Genomic DNA, 19823 nt, shown 5'->3' with positions numbered 1-19823 from the left:
CGCAGCCAATCACAGCGGGGAGACTCGCCGCGAGGCCGCCCCGCACCGCCCGATAGAAGCAGCAGCCTGCCTCCGCCTCGGTTTTAACAGCCGCCAGGGATCACGCATGCGCCTGGGCAGGGCTCGCTACGCGCATGCGCCTAGGTGTCGGTCGGCGGCCGCCGGGCGGCTGAGGGGCGGGAGGCGAGGGCCGAGCCCGGTCGTACGCGGCGGGCGGCGTTATAAGACTCGGTGTGGCTTCGCCTTCCGCCTTAGTCCAGCTGGGTGGTTGCGGTCGGGCCCGCGTCGCGCAGTGGCTGTGGTGCCGTCATCGCTGTTAGTCCGCGTACCTCCTCCCGGTGCGGAGCGTGGCCTTTCCCTCCCTCCCCCTCAGGCGCAGCGGCGGCGATGGGTTCCCGGGCGTCCACACTGCTGCGAGACGAGGAGATCGAGGAGATCAAGAAGGAGACGGGCTGTAAGTGCGGCACGGCGAGACGGGCCGGGAGGTGCGGCCGGGGGCTGGGCGCCTGCAGCGGGGCAGCACCCCGTCCCTTGAGCCGGGGAGGCCCCTCGGCCGGTTGTGCCGCTGTCTGTCACCTCGCGGTTGCGTGCCGAGCGCTGCCTGGGGCGGCTGGCCCTGCTCTGCCCGGTGGGGGAGAGGCGAGCGCGGTCGCAGCGTTCCGGGTTGGGCGATGCCCGGTCTCAGCTGGCTGTCTGGCCGGCCGGCCGCGGGTCGGGACCCCACTGTCCCCAGTGACTAGGGCCGGGCGCATCTCGCAGGCCTGTAGAAACCTATGAAGCGCCTTTTGGTTCGGCCCCGGGGACGGGGCCCGGAATTGGCAGGAAACCCGCGGGCACCGCGTCTCCCACGGTACTCGGCCGAGTTGTTGCTCGCTTGGTGCGAGCAACAGCCGCCGGCTGTAACAGCAGCTGCTGGCAACTCCTTGTGCCGGCCTGAACGCAACAGAGGCAGTTGCGGGGGCTGGAGTTTGCTTCGGTACTAGAAAGCGAAACTCGTCGTTTATCCCTCCTGGGTCTGCGAGTCCCTTCGGCTCTTGGCTCGGCAGGGGTTGCGGGGGAGCCCTCGCGTGGGAGCCATTACTGTGGCTTAAGGAGGTGAAGATCGGCTGCAGACCGGCAGCGAGATCTGAGTGGGAAGGGAGAGAAGTGGTGCTCTTGGTATTCGCAGTACTGTGCTCAGGTGATTCTGGAGACTTGACTGCCTCTGTTTCTGGTGCTGGATTTTCTCCCCAGCAGCTGTTTTAGCTCCAAAATAGCTCTTATTATACAGTAAATTTTCCCAAATGTTATTTGTGTCATAATCTATGGGTAAAGCTGTCTTTATGGTATTCAGAATGAATGCAGAGTGGTTTATACATAAAGAAGGTAACATAACTTGTGACAGTTGGGTATGGTTAAATACAAAAAAGGTGAAAATTCTGGCAATAGCCAGCAGTTGGGAGAGCACTATTAAAGCTGGACTGTAGTGTATAGCTACTTCACCCTGTAGTACTTAATGAAGTTTTTCTCTATAAGTCTAAAGTACATTTATCTTAGGAAAGGTAAACCTCAGTGTTAATGTGGCTGATGGAATGGTTGCCTACCTGAGAATTCTACCAAATAGGGAATGATAGTAAATGCAGGGTACCATGCTAACTTCTTAGAAGGAGGAGGTCATAACATTACTTTGCTGTTTTCTCCTTTTCCCCACCCCCAGGTGAACAAGGTCTTCACAGATCACATTTTTTCTCTCCTTGTGCTTGCTTGATCCATCCTTGATACATGACAATACTTCCCTCTGGGTTTTTTTTTTTCCAATAAAAATTATAGCATATGTTCAAGTTAGGTGATAGTTTATTTGTGTCAGGGAAATGAGTGGCTACAGAGAAGGAGTGGAAGAAAATTAAGACAGTACTGGCTAGCGTAATGGACAGCTGAGTGAGTTAACATACTTTCCATGATCCTTTTTCCATCTGTCAGTGAACCTTCTACAGGAAGGCTATGGTAAACAAGCAGGAATGCCAGTGTCTGCTTATCAAGTGAGAATTCACTGTTAGTTTTTTCTCTTTAATCACAAAGGTAGACCCACCTTATTTATAAAGATGCTTTGAAAGACAAACTCCAAATCTGCCATCCAAACCTTCTAAAAGGTTTTGCTTTTTCCCTTGTGCTGATACTCGGTATGTTGTCAGTGGGGTTGTATTCCTAAAATTTTACTCACACGATCGTTACATAAAATACTGTTAAGATGGCTATATGTACATTCTAAACAATGAAAACATTTGGCTCTTGTTAGCCTCTAAATCTTTTCTTTTATCTTCAAAGTGGGGAGCCTAAGATTGTGATCAGTGGGTTTAAGCTTTGTGGCCTGAAGTTTGGCTCATTTTCCTGTGTTTTCGCTATTCACTTTTCTAGGTAATACTGCTTTGCTGATCAGGCATTACTTATCTCTGACTCATACTTGCTTGTAAGTCATCACAGTGTGTCTCGTTGGCTTTATCAATTTTTTTTTTCCCCCTGCCTGTAACCACAGTCTAGGAATATGATTTCCTTCTGCCTTTTACACTTCTCTAGCTAGATGGAAAATTCCACTAAACTTTTAGCACTCTTATATACTTTGTATAGGTGCAAATATTTATGGAAGGTACCAGGTGGGGAAAAAACCTAAACTGGGGGACACTGGTTTACTGGAGCAAAGTTCACTAGGAGAATACCGAGTTAGCGTTACTGAGTATCCTGTGGTTTGTTAGCAATGAGTTGATGATACTTCACCTACTAAAGTGTTTGAGAAAGGGACTAGGTATGAAACAATTTGGCAGTCCTACATGTCCATCTTTACCGATGTTCTGGCAAGTGCTCCTAAGGATTTTTTTTCCCCCCTCCTTACTGTTAAACATGACTTCTTCAGTTCATCTGGGATAAATATGAAGCACTGAACAGAACACTAACTCCAAAGTTGAACTCAAATTGGTGATGCAACTTTTTTCCTGTTCAATTTTATGTAGCACAAAACTGTATAGCTAGTGGTACTAACATGAGTGATAAGCCATATGCTGATATTCTTTAGCTGAACAGATCAAAAAGATACTTTTTTAGTGGACTTGAAGCGTAGTCTTTCAAAAGCCTCACCATGACAGTTAATATCTTGAATTAAATCTGTGTGAATTAAATTTCTGTACTTTTTATTGTGGTGAAAAGCGCTTCATAGTGTAATACATTCACAAATGTCTGCAAAGGTGATGTTTCCAAGAACTAGGGACTAACGTCTCCACTAAAACCGCTACTTAGTGACAGAAAATCTCCATCAGGTTCTCAGTAACAGGTGCTAAGCCTGAAGTTGACAGTCCTAAATAATACGCGGTGTTGTACAGAAATTGTATGCTTTGCATACAAGTGTTTTGAAATTTGAGTTTAAAAAAGCCTTCAAGTGGTCCTAACTGCTTTTGTATTTCAGTAACAGCTATAAAAACCAGATTAGAGGACCAAGATGTTGCTTGTCTGCATTCTGTTGCAAGCTTTTGGAAAACCATTGGAATGTAACAGTAGTCAAACTATTTGGTTCACACCCTTTGTTCCCATTCTTTGAAGCAGCCTACCTAAGGTTTAATAATAAACTAATGCTCATATCAGAGCTCAGGGGAAAAAATATTTTAGTAGTGGTAACAGGTGATGGATTTTTCTGATGGATATTTATATATTTTCCAAATATTTAAATAAATGTAGATGAGTTTATGCTGATGCTTTAGACAAGAATTTCAGAGTGTCTGATTACAAAAAAATTTCTCATGGTTTAACAGGAGCAAAATAGAGGGTATAGCTCGTATTCTAGAGGTCTTGACTTAAATTTGTAGGAGGGTCTTAGTGGCATAGCAGTGTAGCTAAAATCACGTTTCAGCTAGCTTAAACATAACATGAAAGCTGAAGACCCTTAAAGCTTTAAGCCTTGATTTTAACAAGCCATCAAAAATTGCTGATCGTGCTTCTGGCTCTCCTGGGGTCAGCAAGGAATGTCAAAATCTTTGTTTTGCCTGAGAAAGCTCATGTAGTGATGGAGTTTTCATGAGGAATGATAGCCAAGAATATAGTGGTGGACCTGAACCACCTTCCTTTCTCATATAGCTGTGGTACACACGTTTTGACTAGTGTGACAGTCACAAACCCTTTTCACCTGTCCATAGCTCCATATTATTCCTCACGTACTAGCTGTTATGGAGGTCTTCCAAAAATGGATTTGCTGACATGAGTTTGGAAATGGTAGCTGAGTACAATTCTCCATTTTCTTTCCAGGGCTTCTTATCAGAGATGTAACTCCAGGCTGTTCTTTTTTTCATCATCAGTTCTTGTTATCGTATATCATATCTAAAACACTAAATCAGAAGCACAGAAATTTAAAGTCATTGAAGTACTGGTGGCTGCTTTCTGGGTGTGTGTTGCTCAACTTGAAATTGAGCAAGCAGCCCAGTCTGGCTGTAGAGAAGTTGCCTTCAGTGGAACTGAGCAAATTGCCCAACCTTATGCAAAGAAAGTAAGTTGCCGAGGAGACAAGGAAAGGAGGGGAAAAAAAAGAAAAGTTTCTGGCAGGTCATCCTAAAGGAGGGAACAGTTGAACCTAAACAAATAGCCCAGAGAAGGAACAAACCTGAAAAAAATAAATTGCCTCAGTTGTCCCAGATCAGACAACTGCTGTGCAACCTGTTCCCAAATAAGTTTTAACAAGTAATAGAAGCATCGTACATGTCATATTGAAGGTTCTTAAAACAATTGAATGTGAAAATGACACTAAGTACTGGTTTAACATTGTAGAAAATCACACCTTTACTGAGTAAACACTAAAATTCAATTCAGTCTTATTTAAGGTATTAACTTCATCTGAAGAGGCTCTGAAAAGCCAAGATGTTCTCTAGGGCATTCTTTCAGTGTTAAAGGAATTGCTATTCTAGACAGATTTAACCCATTCCCATCACAGGCTAATCTAAAGATCTAGATGTCTGGTATCTCGGGTTGTCTGATACCTTGATAATGTTGACGTTATGATGCTTAACTTCATACTGGCTATGGAATTTGTTTCAAACTGGAGATTTAAAAAGTCTGTAATAACTTTCTGATTGATTTGTGTCCCAGCTGCTTCCAGAACTTTGTTAGAAAAAGGCTTTTTAATTTCCAATTCAATGTCCTAAAGGCCTGGAACCCCAGAATGAACAAACTGATTTAGGCAGTCCTATAAAGGAAGAAAAACAATCAGGTGTAAAGCCTTTTTGACCACTTTCCAGATGAAGAGAAACTGAGTATACTTTCCATCTTTAGATGGAAAACTCTAGCAGGAGTAGAGAGAAGTAAACCAGAAGGAAAGATAATACAGAAGAGCTTTGCAGTGTCATGAATGATGTATGGGTCATCAGTGGAGGCTGTGTCCAGATTATTTCTAGCCATAAAGGAGTTAAAGGAAATACAGAGGAACTGTGAATCATACACTTTATTTGCCCCATTCTTTTAAGTGTTCACAGTAAGGTTGGATGAGGCTTTGGGCAACCTGATCTAGTGGAAGGTGCCCCTGCCCCATGGCAGGGAGGGTGGAACTAGATTATATTTGAGGTCCCTTCCAACCCAAAGCATTCCACAAGTCTACGATTTACTGTATTGGATAACAATAGAATGTTAGAGACCAAAAATATAAGTAGCTAGAAGACAGAGTTAGACAGTTTTTTAAATAATAGCCTTATTTGTGTGTTCTTGAATATTAAGATGCAGTTTACAGCCCAAGAAGTCACTGCTGATGACTATGATGACTATGTGCTTCTAATGTTTTGTGTAATTTGTTTGTTTTAGCAAGGCTTCTGGCAGAAGCATAGCTGAGTGTAATGAGGTCTGTTCCTATGAGGAATCACTGACATACTGACATGCTAATTCATGTTTCTTCTTTTTCTTCAGTCTCCCACAGTCAAATCACCCGCTTGTACAGTCGCTTCACCAGCCTAGACAAAGGAGAAAATGGCACCCTGAGGTGAGTATCACCACTAATTTGGCTGCCCTTACACTGACACCTATCTGCAGTGGTGGCTCGCCTGGATGCCTCCCTGTTTTTCTCATGGCGAATCAGTGAGGCTATTATAACAGGTTCTTACCTACTGTCCACATGGACATTCAAGTTTTATGAAAGGTCAGGAGAAATCTGATTGGCAAAGTGCTCTGAATGCCAGTTGTCTTTACTGTAGTGCTGAAGGGTTGTAGCAGTTAATACAATAAAGCTCAGATTTGGTATTCAAGGTCTTACAACAAATGTTAAACGATGTTTTTAGATTATTTCTTACCTTTCTTTATATGTTGCTTCTAATAATTATTACAAGAATGGTTTTACTAGTGTCTTCTTCATCCTGACTTCTGTAACAAAAAGATCATTGTATCTTAGGGAGCATGGGCTGATTGTTTTGGGTACCCAGTGTCATTTAACACTACTTAGATCTGCAGGCCCTTTACTATTCTTAAGATTGCACCTCTTGTTGAACACCCGTTTCTATTAGCATGTTCAAAAAATTAAAAGAAAGAGCTGGAGCCAAGTCCCTGTGACTAAACAAATACACATTTTGTTTGTTAAAGGTAGTAGCACAGGATATTCCAAAACCTTTAAAGTGCTTGTCTTCTGTCTACAGTTTGAAAACCACAGAAGCGAATCAGTTTATTACAGCTTAATTTAATAAAGATGAGGCTTAAATTTTATCTGTAAAATATTTTTCACTTTCGACTCTTGTCTGCCAGAAAGAGTATTCTCAGCTGAAAGGTAAATTCTAGTGGGATGATTTCCTGTTAAAATATGCCTGTGCCTCCTGTCTTTGTTCTCTAGCCTTCCCCACTCTGGTTATTGTATTGCACATTGGTATGGGTTTGCTCTTTATTTACTGAACTAATGCTGAATTCTCATTGCATTAAATGGCTTATTAAACTTCTCTTTTGATGTTGCTCACAGAGTGCAATAATATTATGGAAACACATGACAAATAAGAGCTGTCCATGATTGCACCAGTTGTACAGTTTTGCAACCAGCATAGTTGGTCTAAGACCATACTGCCACTGAAAGTCTTGCTTATCTGTGTTGATGTTGGTACTCAAGGCTCATCTTTGGCAGCTGACATACAGCTTTGAAAACTTGCCAAGTAGAACAACGCAAAAAGGAATCTGATCAGTGTTCAGGTAGATTTTGTTTCCCATTCGCTGTATAGCTGTGTTTGCCAGAACCAGTGCACAAGGAAGCTGGAGTGAATGCATGAGAGTGCAGGACAGGCACCTTGTAGCATAGTGTGCAGGGCCTGGCTGGGATGGAGCTAACGTTTCATAGCAACTGTGTCCCAGTTAAACCCAGTAAGCACAGATACAGGGATCATCTGTGATTTTGTCTGTAATCTTGCAAAATGCAATTGTAGGATGCTCTTTGAACCTGTAACAGTGAGAACTATCTATAGGCCAACCTAACTGTAAAGCTAGAATTGCTGCATACAAGTCAAAGGTAGCACATTGTAAGGTAGGCTGTCCTTGGCAGTACTGCCAGCGTACTGCAGTTTCCTTTCCTGAAGGAAAGATGCAGTTCCTTCTGATGCCACAAATTGCTGACTTCTCAGTTAATATTTAAGTAATTTGGTGTGGGGTTGTACTGTAAACAGGACTACTGAGTGATTATTTTTGGTTAAAAATACTCTTCCTCCTCTTTGGCTTGTGGATTTTTTTGAGCTCACTCCAGTGTGGCTGTACTGTAAAGATCTGGACTTGCATAGCTAAAGGGATGACAAAATGGATTGTGGGTGTGGAAACAATTGGCTTGGGATGGGCGGGAAACCTCTTAAATCCACTCTTATCACCAAAGCCAGTACCCATATCAGCTGATGATATTGTAGGTAAGGTTAATACTACTTATGTCTCGGAACTAAATTACGTGAAAAAAGAACAACACTAGTAGCCTCTTTGTTTTGGTTTTTTTTTTGCCTGTGGGTTTAGTCTTCACTGATGAATAAATGTGATGTCTGCCAGACGAGTCCAGCACAGTTTGAACTTAGTATGTGTTCTTCCTTCCTGACCTCTTTGCTCCAACTTTGAATTCATCTATTGAGTCCAAAAAGTGATTGATAGTACTCAGTTTGCGTAGGAGGAGTAATTAATTAAATATGCTATGAATGTCTGTTGCACAATGCTTAGTTTCATGGTGTTGTGTATCGGGAGGCGGTAGATGTTCATTGTCCCTAATCACGTGGTACTCAGGAAGTGATGTTTGTTTGAAAAATCCCAGCAGCTGTGCCAACTGTGATCCCTTAACTTGCCATCTTGGCCTCTAAGTGTAGCCTGCTCCCAAATGCATCTTGAGTAGCATTCAAATTTTGAAACCTGCCCTGGCACCCACAATACATGGAAACCATTAAGTTTAAGTCATGGAAAACAATTTCCTGAAAATAGTGAGGGAAGCGTAAGAACTGCAGCACAGAAGCTGCTAATGTTGGTTTCTGAAATGCTGATCCAAGAGAACTTGCTACTTTGAGACAAGCAAGATGAAGTTATCACTTGCTTATTGCCACTTAATTGTTTAGATGGCATGTCTTCTGTTTGTTTACTGTGAGCAAGAGCAGTTGTTTCTGTAAGGATGACTTGCACCTTTGACTTAGAAGTCAGACAGGACAGCAATGAGTCATGTTGCTGTGATCAGGAAAAGAAGCGTTAGGCAGTTCTTTATAGCATGAAATAAATCTTTAAATACCTACCATTCTTCTGAAGGAGGGACAAAGCTGTGCTGGCCTTATCTATGTATTAAACATGTGCAAGGTAAAGAGCATTTTATACAGAAGATCTGATCGATGATGATTAATCCTTGTGGTTAGAGAAGGCAGGTGGGTCATTCTGGAACTGTAATCAAAAGCTGAAATCTTTCCTAGACAGATGTTTCTATCCAGTGTATCTGTGCACAGTTTCAAGGCACTTTTTACATTCAGATAAATGCTATGTGAGAAGGGCATTGATGGAGAAAAAAACTTCATATGCCTTGATTGAGCTTTTATTTCCCCTCTCTTACTTATGCTTTGAATTACTACAGTCATGGTTACTGATTAACTCTTATCCTTTAAAAGTCCAGAAAAATGTTATATTTTTCTTTAACTTCACTTTTCTTAAACAAAATGAGAAAACTTCATCAGACTTTCACAACCTGGTTTCATTCAGAAGGTGCAAGCCAAGACAAAACTGTTCCTTTGGAAGTTCTGTTGTCACATTTGGTTTCAATATTGTGAAATGCCAAGTTGCCAAAGCAAAAGGCTGATACCCTTGGCGGTCCATAGCAGTTGTGACATCTGAAACATAACTTACTCTGCCTACATCCTAACTATAAGCCAGGAAGAAACCAGTCTGCATGTTTTCTTCTTCACATTCTGGTTTCCAAGATGAGGAAATTGAAACATAGGACCAGGATAAGTATGTGTTTGCTTCATTGAGTCTCCTTGTTGGGTTGGTACAGAAGTGTACATCACACATGAATACATCTGCTCCAAAGTTTACCCACTAGTAAGTAGCTCTAGACAGGCATGTTCTAGAACTATAAGAAGGAAAATGCTTGTCTGAACTGCCACTTCTGTGTGGAGCCTCCCACTTGTAATAGTTTCTTCTGCCCTGCAGAAATGACAGGTGAGGCACCTCAAAAGTACTTTTTACTCTACACCAATTGGTGCAGCGTGGTGAGTGTGGAAGAAGGAAGGTGGGGAAAATACCCAGAAAGGTGATACATGAGGAGATCAGACATACTGAGCTGTTTATGTATATCTCATGCTTATGAAAGCTGTTCATAAGATGGTATCTCCTGGAGAACTTCAGAAAACCTCTGGTCCTGAGTGAAGGGTAAGGAGATAGGCCATTCCTTGATCTTTGTCAGTGAATTGAATCATCTCAGTCTGGAAAGGTGTAAGGCTTGTTCTTACCAGTTCAAGCTGATATTGCAAAATGTCAAAGTAGAACATAAAAGCCAGCTCTCTGTGGGTGGGATTCTTTACCTTTGCTTGAGAAAATGATTTATATGAAACAGACAAGACTGGCAGGATATGGGTTTGGGTCAGAAAATGACAAGGTACTAGAATAATCTATACTTCCATCCTCAGCTATGCTTTATTCATACTGCTTCTTCCCACCCCATATCTCATCTAATTATCACCTTTGCTTCTAGCATACTTCTTGGCCTAATGTTTATAAACCAATTACTGCTCTGATAGTTAAGCAAGTATTTAAATTCGTGTAGAATGCGTATAGGGATGAAGGTAGATGAGATGTCTGGCACAACTATCCCCCTTCCCTATCATTTCTCTAAGCTCACAGTGCTTCTTTGTCAGCCACAGAGCTGTTCAGATTTTTTAAAGTTATTTTTAACTGTTTCAAGCTGCTAATTCAACAGAAAGGTAATTGGGAGAATGGAGAGGAGGAAGGTAAGGAGGTTTTTGTGGGGTTAGTGAGATACATCAGACCACCAAAAGGTTTTATAAATGACAAAGTAACATTGGCAGGGGAAGGGAGCAGTGAAATCTCTGCAGTAGTAACCTGTTAAATCTCTTCGACCATCTTGCATGATGCAGCTTATTTTTTAACTATTTCCCTTTTTCAAGAAACTTCTTACCTACATGCTCTAGATGCTTTTCCTTCACCACTTCTGTTTTGCATATGATTTGTGTTTTTTCAATTGTTTTACTTCAAGCTTTCTTCATACCTGTTGAGGGAACAGTGCTCTGCTGCTATCTAGAAGTAAAAGAATTATGAACAACCAAAAACAATGGAAGAAAAAAAAAATAGCTCCAGTAGGTTTCTTGCATTCTTTGGGATAAGGCAGAGCCACCTTTGCACTGGGCATCTGCTCTGTGCCTTGGAGGGTATACTCATGCTTAGAAATACTGTCTTGAAATGTACAAATGTCTTACTGCAGAGTATGTCTAAGTGTGAATGTGCTGGCACATAGACTAAATAGACAGCCTGCATAATGATGACATGCAGTTAAAGGTTGCTTTCTGTGTTTTGTTTAAGCAAGACTCTAATAGAAGCCAGGTTTCTGGAACAATAGAAGAACCGTGTTTCTGTGGCACGTGAACACAGAACAAGGGGAGGGCATCAAATTTCCTATAAGCTCCAGCTTCAGCCAGGTGAAGTTGGTCCCTAATGACTGCAGGAAGCTTTAGCTTATAAAGTAGAGAATAACTTGCCTCTTGCATTCATTTACTTTTATGGCTGTTAGAGCTATTTCAATTATAATGTTCGCTCAGTAATGTGCTCTTAATAAGCAAAAATGGTCTACTGCAATGCTGATAATGACAGGACAAATAGATTTGAAACCTGGGGAGTTACTTGTGGTTAATTGTTAATCTCCTGTTTGAAAGCAGAGCAACTGGAGGCTGAAATAACAAGTGTAAATTGAGCCTCTATACTAAGAAATAGTGATACACAAGGAAAAAAATTCTGAATCATTAGGATTTTGCTCTAAATGGAAGGCAGTTTCTGCTTTCATCTTGTAAATGTTAGCATTGACACTGAAGTCCTGTTGTTAAAATATTGTTACTAGGACAGGTTTTCCACATCACTGCATCTCCTGCCGAAATCATTAATGCCTACTCTACCCTTCAGCTATAGCTCAAAACGCAGCAGTCCTGAAGGGTCTGGTGACACGTTGGTTATGTTATACAGTTGTTAACTTAGCCTATTAAAATTTCAGACCTGGTCAGAGCAGAAGTTTCCTGGGGTAGCTTAAAATCTCGTCAAGTCACTCTTACAAGGTCAAACAGTTTAACCATGTTGTAACTAATATAACATGGGCTCTTAACAGTGCTGTGGTGTGACTAAAGTGCAAGGAATGCTTTTGAATGCATTTAAAACTTGAACAGCTTGTTTCTGCGCCTTTCTCAGGTAAAGCAAGGTTAACTAATTCCAATTGTAGTTGAGGGCAGGGATGGGGGCAGACAGGGATATAAAACAAACCAGAAAACCCCAGAAGCAAACCTGTTTACTGAAGTATCCACTAAGACTGGTCTGTCTGCCTTGGTCACACCAAAATTATCCCACTTTGCTGTCAGTCACATTATGTTAGGTTGAAAGAAAATAAAAATGATCATTAAATAATAGAATAAACCCTATGTGTACAGCTCCTGATGTCTTCCAGAACAGGAACAGCTATAGGTATGGTTATACTGTACCGTGTACATACAATGATGAGCAGGAAGGAGAGTAGCTGGCAAAAGCAGTGAGTGTTTCCAGTGTACTGATAAAGTCAGATCTGGTGTGCAAGCCCAATTTATGAAATTCACAGCTTTAAAATAGGAGTGCTGCTTGGTTGAAACTTAAATAATCTGAACTGTGGCATTTTTATATAAAGTTGCATAAACAAAAAAAAAAACCTTATGTAGATCACCTGTGACATGTTTGGAGGAGTGTGATATTGTCTCAGAATCTGGAATGAGGTAGTCTGGAAAAATCATGCCAATTCAAATGATTCAGTGCCAAAATATTAATTAAAAAAAAAAAAGATTGGTTTTATTTTGAAGCTATATTTTTCTTCTAAAAGCCAATTCAGAAGCTTTCCTTTCTTTAAATTGCAAACCAGTCCGTATTATTACACAAAGGTTTCTAGCACAGACAGTGTTAGTATCAGAGAAGTGCTGTTGACAGGATGAATGACCACTGCTAGTCTGAAATGTAATACAGGCTTGGCATTTTCTTTTCCCTTGCTTTGTGCCATTAGTCATAGAGAAAACATGATTTAAAGAGTTACATTTAAAAACCACCAAGTGTCTTGCTGCAGAAATAGAACCCAACAGATGCTTTGCTATGAATTCTTCTTGAGCAACTTTTTCTCCTCTAACTTCAACTTCATGCAGACTTCTTCTGTTCTCGCTTTGCTTAGCCGTGAAGACTTCCAGCGGATTCCAGAGCTTGCCATCAATCCACTGGGAGACAGAATTATCAACGCCTTCTTTCCAGAAGGGTGAGTTCCAGTGCACTGAATTTACCAGCAGGCACAAAATTTGGTTTGTCAGAAGTTCTGATAGGAGTGAAATGCTGATAATTAAAGAACAGAGTTTGAATTTACTAATAACTGAACACCTCAAACTTGTCATGAAATTGTGTGTACGCTGTTTCCTCAGCATGTTTTCATTCTGTACTGAGAAATGTCTAATGAAGTCATGCTATCAGCTCATACCAGGCCAGGGCTTCCTAACTAGAAAGCAGGGGTCCTGGAAAGCACTTACGTAGCTGGTTCCCACAGAACCTCTGGAGCTCTGCTGTTTGTCAGAGAGCAGCGAGCAAAGGGTGACAGGAACACTGGCAGGGGCGATCTGGTCACTAACAAAGGGGGTAGCCCCTGAACAAGAAAAACAGAGCAGTCCCAGTGACTGTTTTCACATCAGCCAGAAGTCCAGTGGTTGCCAAACAAGTTAACTGTGGTGAAGCAAGTCTTGGCTTGGTCAGTCCAGGGTATGGGGTCCGGATTAGGGAGATGCATAGCTGCAGGACAGCTCAGGCAAGGGCTGAGTGTGAGGGCTTGAGCTTAAATAAGAGCTTGCAGGCAAGGGGAGGGAAGCCCTCAGCCAGACTTCTCTCAGCTTTTTTTTGTGCGTGTGTGTGGTGTTTTGGTGGTTTTTTGTGGGTGTGTTTGTTTTGTTTTGTTACACAACATACTTCACAGCTGCATGACTCTAGGTTGCAACTGCACTGTACTAGAGCTGGGTTTGAGCATAGGCAGCCAAACCCTGCTGGGGAGGTGGGAGTGGAAGAGTCTTGATGCTTTAGACATTCATACTCTTTACTGAAATAAAAAAGAATCTGTGTATAAGCTATGCTAAAACTGACCTGCTGAAATGCTTATGCAGAGAGGACCAGGTGAATTTCCGTGGATTCATGAGGACACTAGCCCACTTCAGACCCATAGAAGATAATGAAAAGAGCAAAGACCAGAATGGACCAGAACCACTGAACAGCCGAAGTAACAAGCTCCACTGTAAGAAATATTAACCTTCCTATAGAAGCAATTCTTGTTTCATTGGGTTTGGTTTTGGTTTTTTTTGGGAAGGGACTAAAGTAGTTTAGGGTCTTCTGTAGAGTCATTCCCTGTGGGACAATATCCTCTAATATCTGTTGGTTTGTTTGGATTTTTTTTTAAGTGAACTTGTTGACATTCTGAACAGGTAAGCTTACAACTGGCCCATTCTTGTATTAGAATTTGGTGGAATTGGTTGAGTCTTGAGTAATGCATGTGCTTTTCTAAATATCTTGTAACATGAGTATTTAAAAATTGTTTACATCTAAAGTTATTTCACATTTAGAAACCACATCCCATGTTTGAATGAGTTTTTCTGCTTCCTTCTCCAGTCTTTCATATAATACAGTGTTTTTAACTCACCTGCAGCTGAGTGCTTTCTTGAGTATTTGGACATACAGTACAGTATGTGAGGAGAATGCTCTTGCTTGCTAATCAAAATTGGCAACAGTCCTCAGAGCTCTTAAAATTTCTGTCATATCTCCTCCAGAATACAGCCAGAGCAAATGGTAATTTAAAAATGGTTGGCTCAGAAGTTAAAGGATTGAATGTATCTTGGTGGTAATTATACTTCTATGACTCAGGGTTTTGAAGAAATACCTCTGCAAGCAGAGTGCTTCTGAAAGTACTCATACAGACTACTTAAGTAAGATTTTTCATTTCTTGGCAATAATGTTATTCCTGTGTGCAGTAATAACACTTTATGGAATGGAACATGAATTTTATGGCAAATTAAAATTCTAAGCTAATGCTTTTTGAAATGATGTATGAATACTTGCTCTTTTGTATTAGGTAAGTGTCTTGTTATGAAGAAAAACAATGGCACTTGAATTCAACTGCTCATTCTTTTCTTCCCTGTAGTTGCTTTTCGGTTATATGATCTAGATAAAGATGACAAGATTTCCAGGGATGAGCTTCTTCAGGTAAATAGCACAGAGCTTCTTTGAATGACTCTATCATGACATTCTCTGTGACTTCACACCCATTTAGAATGAAGACAGGAGTTAAAACAGTCATCTCAAAAGAATGACTGAAGGAATTTGGTGGCTAATTGCTTATCTCTGGCTTAAAGCTTTAGATATGGTCTAAGACATTAATCTCATCTGGTAGTCCAGGTTGTCCTATCAGACTGGGAGTGCTAGATTCAGATTTAAACCAGAGTGATAGGCTAAGCAGATCCTATTGGTAATTGTACCTAAATATCCAACAAATACACCAAGCCCTTAAGAACTACTTTCTGTAACTTGCAAAGGTGCTTTTAATGAGACTTCACAGGACAAGCTGTGAGGAGGATTAGGTTGTCTTCCTGATCCTCTGTGCATCCTCTCAGTAGAGCAAAACTTGTTGAAATTGCAGCAAAGGTAATCAAAGTTCATGAGTGCTGCATATATATGAAACTAGGCTTAGCTAGGAGTAATTACATACTACTAATCCTGGGAAGCAGACATGGTAATTTGTGGTTCCTGATGTAGGACAAGGATTTGGTTTTGACTGAAACTGCCCTCTTCTATCTGCACAGAAAATGCTTTACTAACTGTGGAGTAATAGCAGTTACCATTTGACCATACCCTTAACAAGATTCCTGTAGGCAGCTGAGTGAATATTCAAGCAAATGTTGCTATGTTGTTTTTGGTTTTTTTTTTTTTTGGGGGGGGGGGGAATAGATAAAAGCCATGAAACAAAATTAGTCATTCCTAGTTCCAAAAGCTTTCTCATACTTCTGCTGCTTCCTGCTGCCCAGTGAAAAAGCTGGATTCTTCGTCAAAGGTGACCACAAAGGGAAGCTGTCTTTCCTAAAAGCCTTGATGTACAAAGGACTTACAGAAGTCTGTCTAGAAATTACTTCCAAAGAAAATCTCTAGGGATGTTCTTACATGGTGTCATTTTGACAGTATAGATGAAACAGCACTAAGAAAACGTCTTTCCCCATATCAGTATTTGTGGGTTTTTTTTCTTATTTAAAAAAAATAATAATAAAATCTGGGGACTTGTGTATGTTACAGGTATTACGGATGATGGTTGGTGTAAACATTTCGGATGAGCAACTGGGCAGCATTGCTGACAGGACAATCCAGGAAGCTGATCAAGATGGAGATAGTGCCATCTCCTTTGCAGAGTTTGTAAAGGTTGGTAAAAACCACATTTGTAATGACTAAATGAAACTGCTTACTAATAGGCAAGTAATTCAGACTTAAATGCAAACAGAGGATGTAATTCAAATAGGCTGGCCTGCCTGTGTTTGGGCAAAGCAAGCCTTCTGCTAGCTCTTCTTTTCTTCATCAGAAGGATTTTTTTTTTTAATACTGCCAGGATACTAGTAATTAGTCCATATGGTCTTCATACTCTGGCTTATGTAAAAGCACTGAATATACTGCAGGACTTTTGCTTTTTTTCTTTTGCAGCTACTTCTTTCTATACAGGTAGCCTGACTAGTACACTTAAAGAGAGTAATTATTCTGCTCTGATTGTGCTGATCAGTTTTTGGAGATTTTTACCCATTAACCACACAACTAACATCAGTATTGAAGTTTTTAGCTCCAGTCCTTTGAATTACATCTTATTAGTTGGAAATAGGTAATACTAGGGAGCTATTATATAGTCAGTAGAGAAAACTGACCTATAGCAGAACAATTTCAGCTACTTAAGTGGGATTGGTATTATTGAGAGAAACCAGACTCATCTTGCAGGTGGGCAAAGCAAGAGAGAACAGAAACAAGTTTCAGCATGGGGAAATGGGGTTAGCTGTAAGGAAAATCTTTTACCAAGAGGATGGTCACAGCTGCTGGTCATAGCTGCTCAAGGTGTAGAACCTCCCTCCTTGGAGATATTTAAAACATAACTGGATGAAGCCCTGATCTAGCTGGCCTGGCTTCAGCAGGAGTTGAGGGAGTTGGACTAAAAGACCTCCAGAGGTCTCTTCAAACTTAAATTACTCTTATCTTGGAACACCAAAGCTTACTGACTGAAACATCCTGGAGCAGACTAATATCTTTGTACCTCAGGGCTATTAGCAATTCAGTGACTGAAGTTGCTACCCCAGTGCTGATGCTGTGGTCTTGATTTTAGCTCTCTTGTGCCCCTTCTTAAACTTTTTTTCTCCCTTCTGTTTCCTGACTGTACATTCCCATGCAGTCTAATTTTAGGAATCCAAGCCTTTCTGGGCTCTTGGCAGACTGAAACCACATTAGTTGCATTTTGGTTGACAGCCTTCTTCCAGCTTTAATAACTGAAGTTCCTTTCCTTGGAAGGACCTTAGTCCAGAATGGAAAAAATAGCAGTCTATAGATGAAAGACTGCCATGCCAAACTGAAGACATCTCCTGTTCCTGCCCACTTCCTCTATACTAGAGTAAGAAACCTCATGGGAAAGATGTATGTACAGTAACTTAAGTAGCTGTTTCTGAATTTTATTGCAGGTTTTGGAGAAGGTGGATGTAGAGCAGAAAATGAGCATTCGCTTTCTTCACTGATGGATGGAGAACCGACTCCTTTCTACCCCTACTGTATAATGAATAGAACTTCATTTTCTCCTTAGCACCTTCCCCCAGAGCATTGCTACATCTGTATACAATACATCTCCGACCCCTCCCTGATTTGTTCTACCAATGTGAACATTCCCTGTGCATCAGGAACAAAGGGAAATGGCTGCCATGCAACGTGGAAAGGAGCATTTTAAAAAATACTTTCCTTTTTTTTTGTTTTTTAACCCTTTGTCCCTAGTCTCCTTAGGCACTACTATTTCAGCAAAAATGTCTCTCCTGATGTACCGGTGTTTATCTACAAACTGATTCTTCTGAACTATGAAACTGAGAATGGAAAAATGGGAACAACCACAGAAGCACCCACTGAAACACTTTGGACACAAGCATCTACTCAAATACTAGGTGCAGTGATAACGATTCACTTGCTTCCAGTAGCAACAGCACATTATGGCTGCCTTTTTCCTTTTTTTTGTCCCCATTTGGCTCTTCACATGCAGATTGGGTTTCTTGGCTGCTTCCAAATCTGCCTTTTACTTGAGGATTTCTCAATTTCTATGGCTTCATTGTACAACTAGCACTGAATGCATGATAGCCCAGAGTGCTTTTAAGTACTGTGAATAGATTTTATTCTTTGTGGGAGGAAATCACAGGGACAATAGGAGAATCTGTGGTGGAGAGGGGCTATGGTGTCCTCAAAAGTAACAGGAATTCTGCACTAAGTCACTTAAAATCTTCCAGTAGCAGGTGGAGAAACTTGTTTGTTTTCCACTGAGTAGCTTGCAGGGTTGACAGCCGGTGGACCATGAAGTGCTCTCTCCAGGTTGCTTTGGGGTAGGATCCCTCATCTCATCCAGGGTGGGTTTTGCCTCTCAGAGTGTAAACTTGTTTACCAGTGTACACAATGCAAGGAAACTAGTCATGCCAAAATCTGGATTAGCAGTTCTGTTGCTGTCCCCAGGTAATAGTGTCATGAAATATAGTACCGATCTTTTTTTTTTTTTCCCCTCAGAGTGGCCTGGATATCAGTAGTTATTAATGTTTTTTAGTATGGGAATCCTGGTCTGTTAGACTTGTGTTGAGGGTGGTAGCTGTATTTATGAAAGCTCTGGCATAAGGATATAATTTGGGGAAGTACAGATTATCCAAAGTATTTCAGAATATATTTCTATGCAAATCTCATTGCAAGTGTAAGATGATTAATACTGTTAGTAAAATGCCGATAAATTCAAGAAATCAAAATGACTGAAGGTTTGATAGTAACGTGATTTTCTGTGGCTAGACTGGCAAATGATCTCATCTAGTTCAGCTGGAGCATCCTACAGTTCGGGAGGTCCGTCCAATAAAACCAAAAAAACCCTGGGAGCTTCTTCAATGAAGAGTCAGTGTTATAAATGCTTCTCTATGTCATGTGTTAACATTTCTATAAATACTTGCCAGTCTCAAACTACTTCCAAACGTGCATTTCCTTTTTTCTCAGTTCCTTTAATCGTCACTTGTGTTGAAGAATAACATGCAAGTCTCTGAAGGAGTTGTGATTTTTGTTTTGTTTTTTTTGTTTTATTTTTAAATTAATGAATTGCAAAGTGAAATGTTTCACTTTGTTGTTTTGCAGAGTGCAGCACGATTCCAGAAAGAAATATAAATTAAAAACCTCTGCTCTGTATGAGAAAGAAACACTAGGGTTTTAAGACCATGTCATGTAAAATAGGAATGTAACAATGTTTAAAGATTGAAAGTTAAAAGTGTCTGTAGGCTTTGTGATTTGCTTCAAAATGTAGGTGTTGTTCTTTTCTGGCTATATAGTTGTAACCTACAGTTGTGCCTTATTGTCCCAGTGAGACTGGATATTGTATTTATCGATCCATAAATAAACCTTCCACTGTAAAAAGAAAACACTAAACTATTCGTGTATGGTAACTGGCTTCCTTTAAATGCCAGTAGAATGCTGCTAGCAGGCCTTGCTGTGATCTGAGCTGGTTTTCAGGCTATCAGCATTTCTTTATTCAGAGGAAAATGGGGCAAAATACGAGCTCTGGAAGAGGACACTCATAGTGCACTGTGGATACCATAACATGAGCTTTACAGCCCTCCTAGTTCCAAATTAGCCCCACCCCCACCCTTGGGTGCTATCATCATTCTAATTCAAGAACACATGATAAAGTTAGCTTGAGATGTCATGGTTTTTTAAGCCCCCACTTTAGACATCAGGTATTTTTGGTACCATGCTTTAAGATGAACACAAGTACTCTAGTAGGTGCACAGCAATGAAAACCCACAGCTGAAGCAAAGAGGAATTAACCCTCCTGCAATAAACGAAAAACCCCAACCAACCAA

General features: G+C 40.9%; 1 protein-coding gene across 1 annotated transcript; it reads left to right on the top strand.

Moving 5' to 3' along the window:
- Positions 1–190: 190 nt before the first annotated feature.
- Positions 191–19383, top strand: CHP1 (calcineurin like EF-hand protein 1). Its single transcript, XM_084263079.1, has 7 exons — positions 191–454; positions 5908–5980; positions 12875–12955; positions 13842–13969; positions 14870–14931; positions 16012–16134; positions 17424–19383. The coding sequence occupies exons 1-7, from the start codon at positions 388–390 to the stop codon at positions 17475–17477; spliced, it is 588 nt and encodes a 195-aa protein (XP_084119205.1). The 5' UTR covers positions 191–387; the 3' UTR covers positions 17478–19383.
- Positions 19384–19823: the final 440 nt, after the last annotated feature.

This window comes from Gallinula chloropus, assembly GCF_964237585.1.
Source record: "Gallinula chloropus genome assembly, chromosome: 4".
Classification (NCBI taxonomy): Eukaryota; Metazoa; Chordata; class Aves; order Gruiformes; family Rallidae; genus Gallinula; species Gallinula chloropus.
This window is presented reverse-complemented; position numbering and strand designations above follow the sequence as displayed.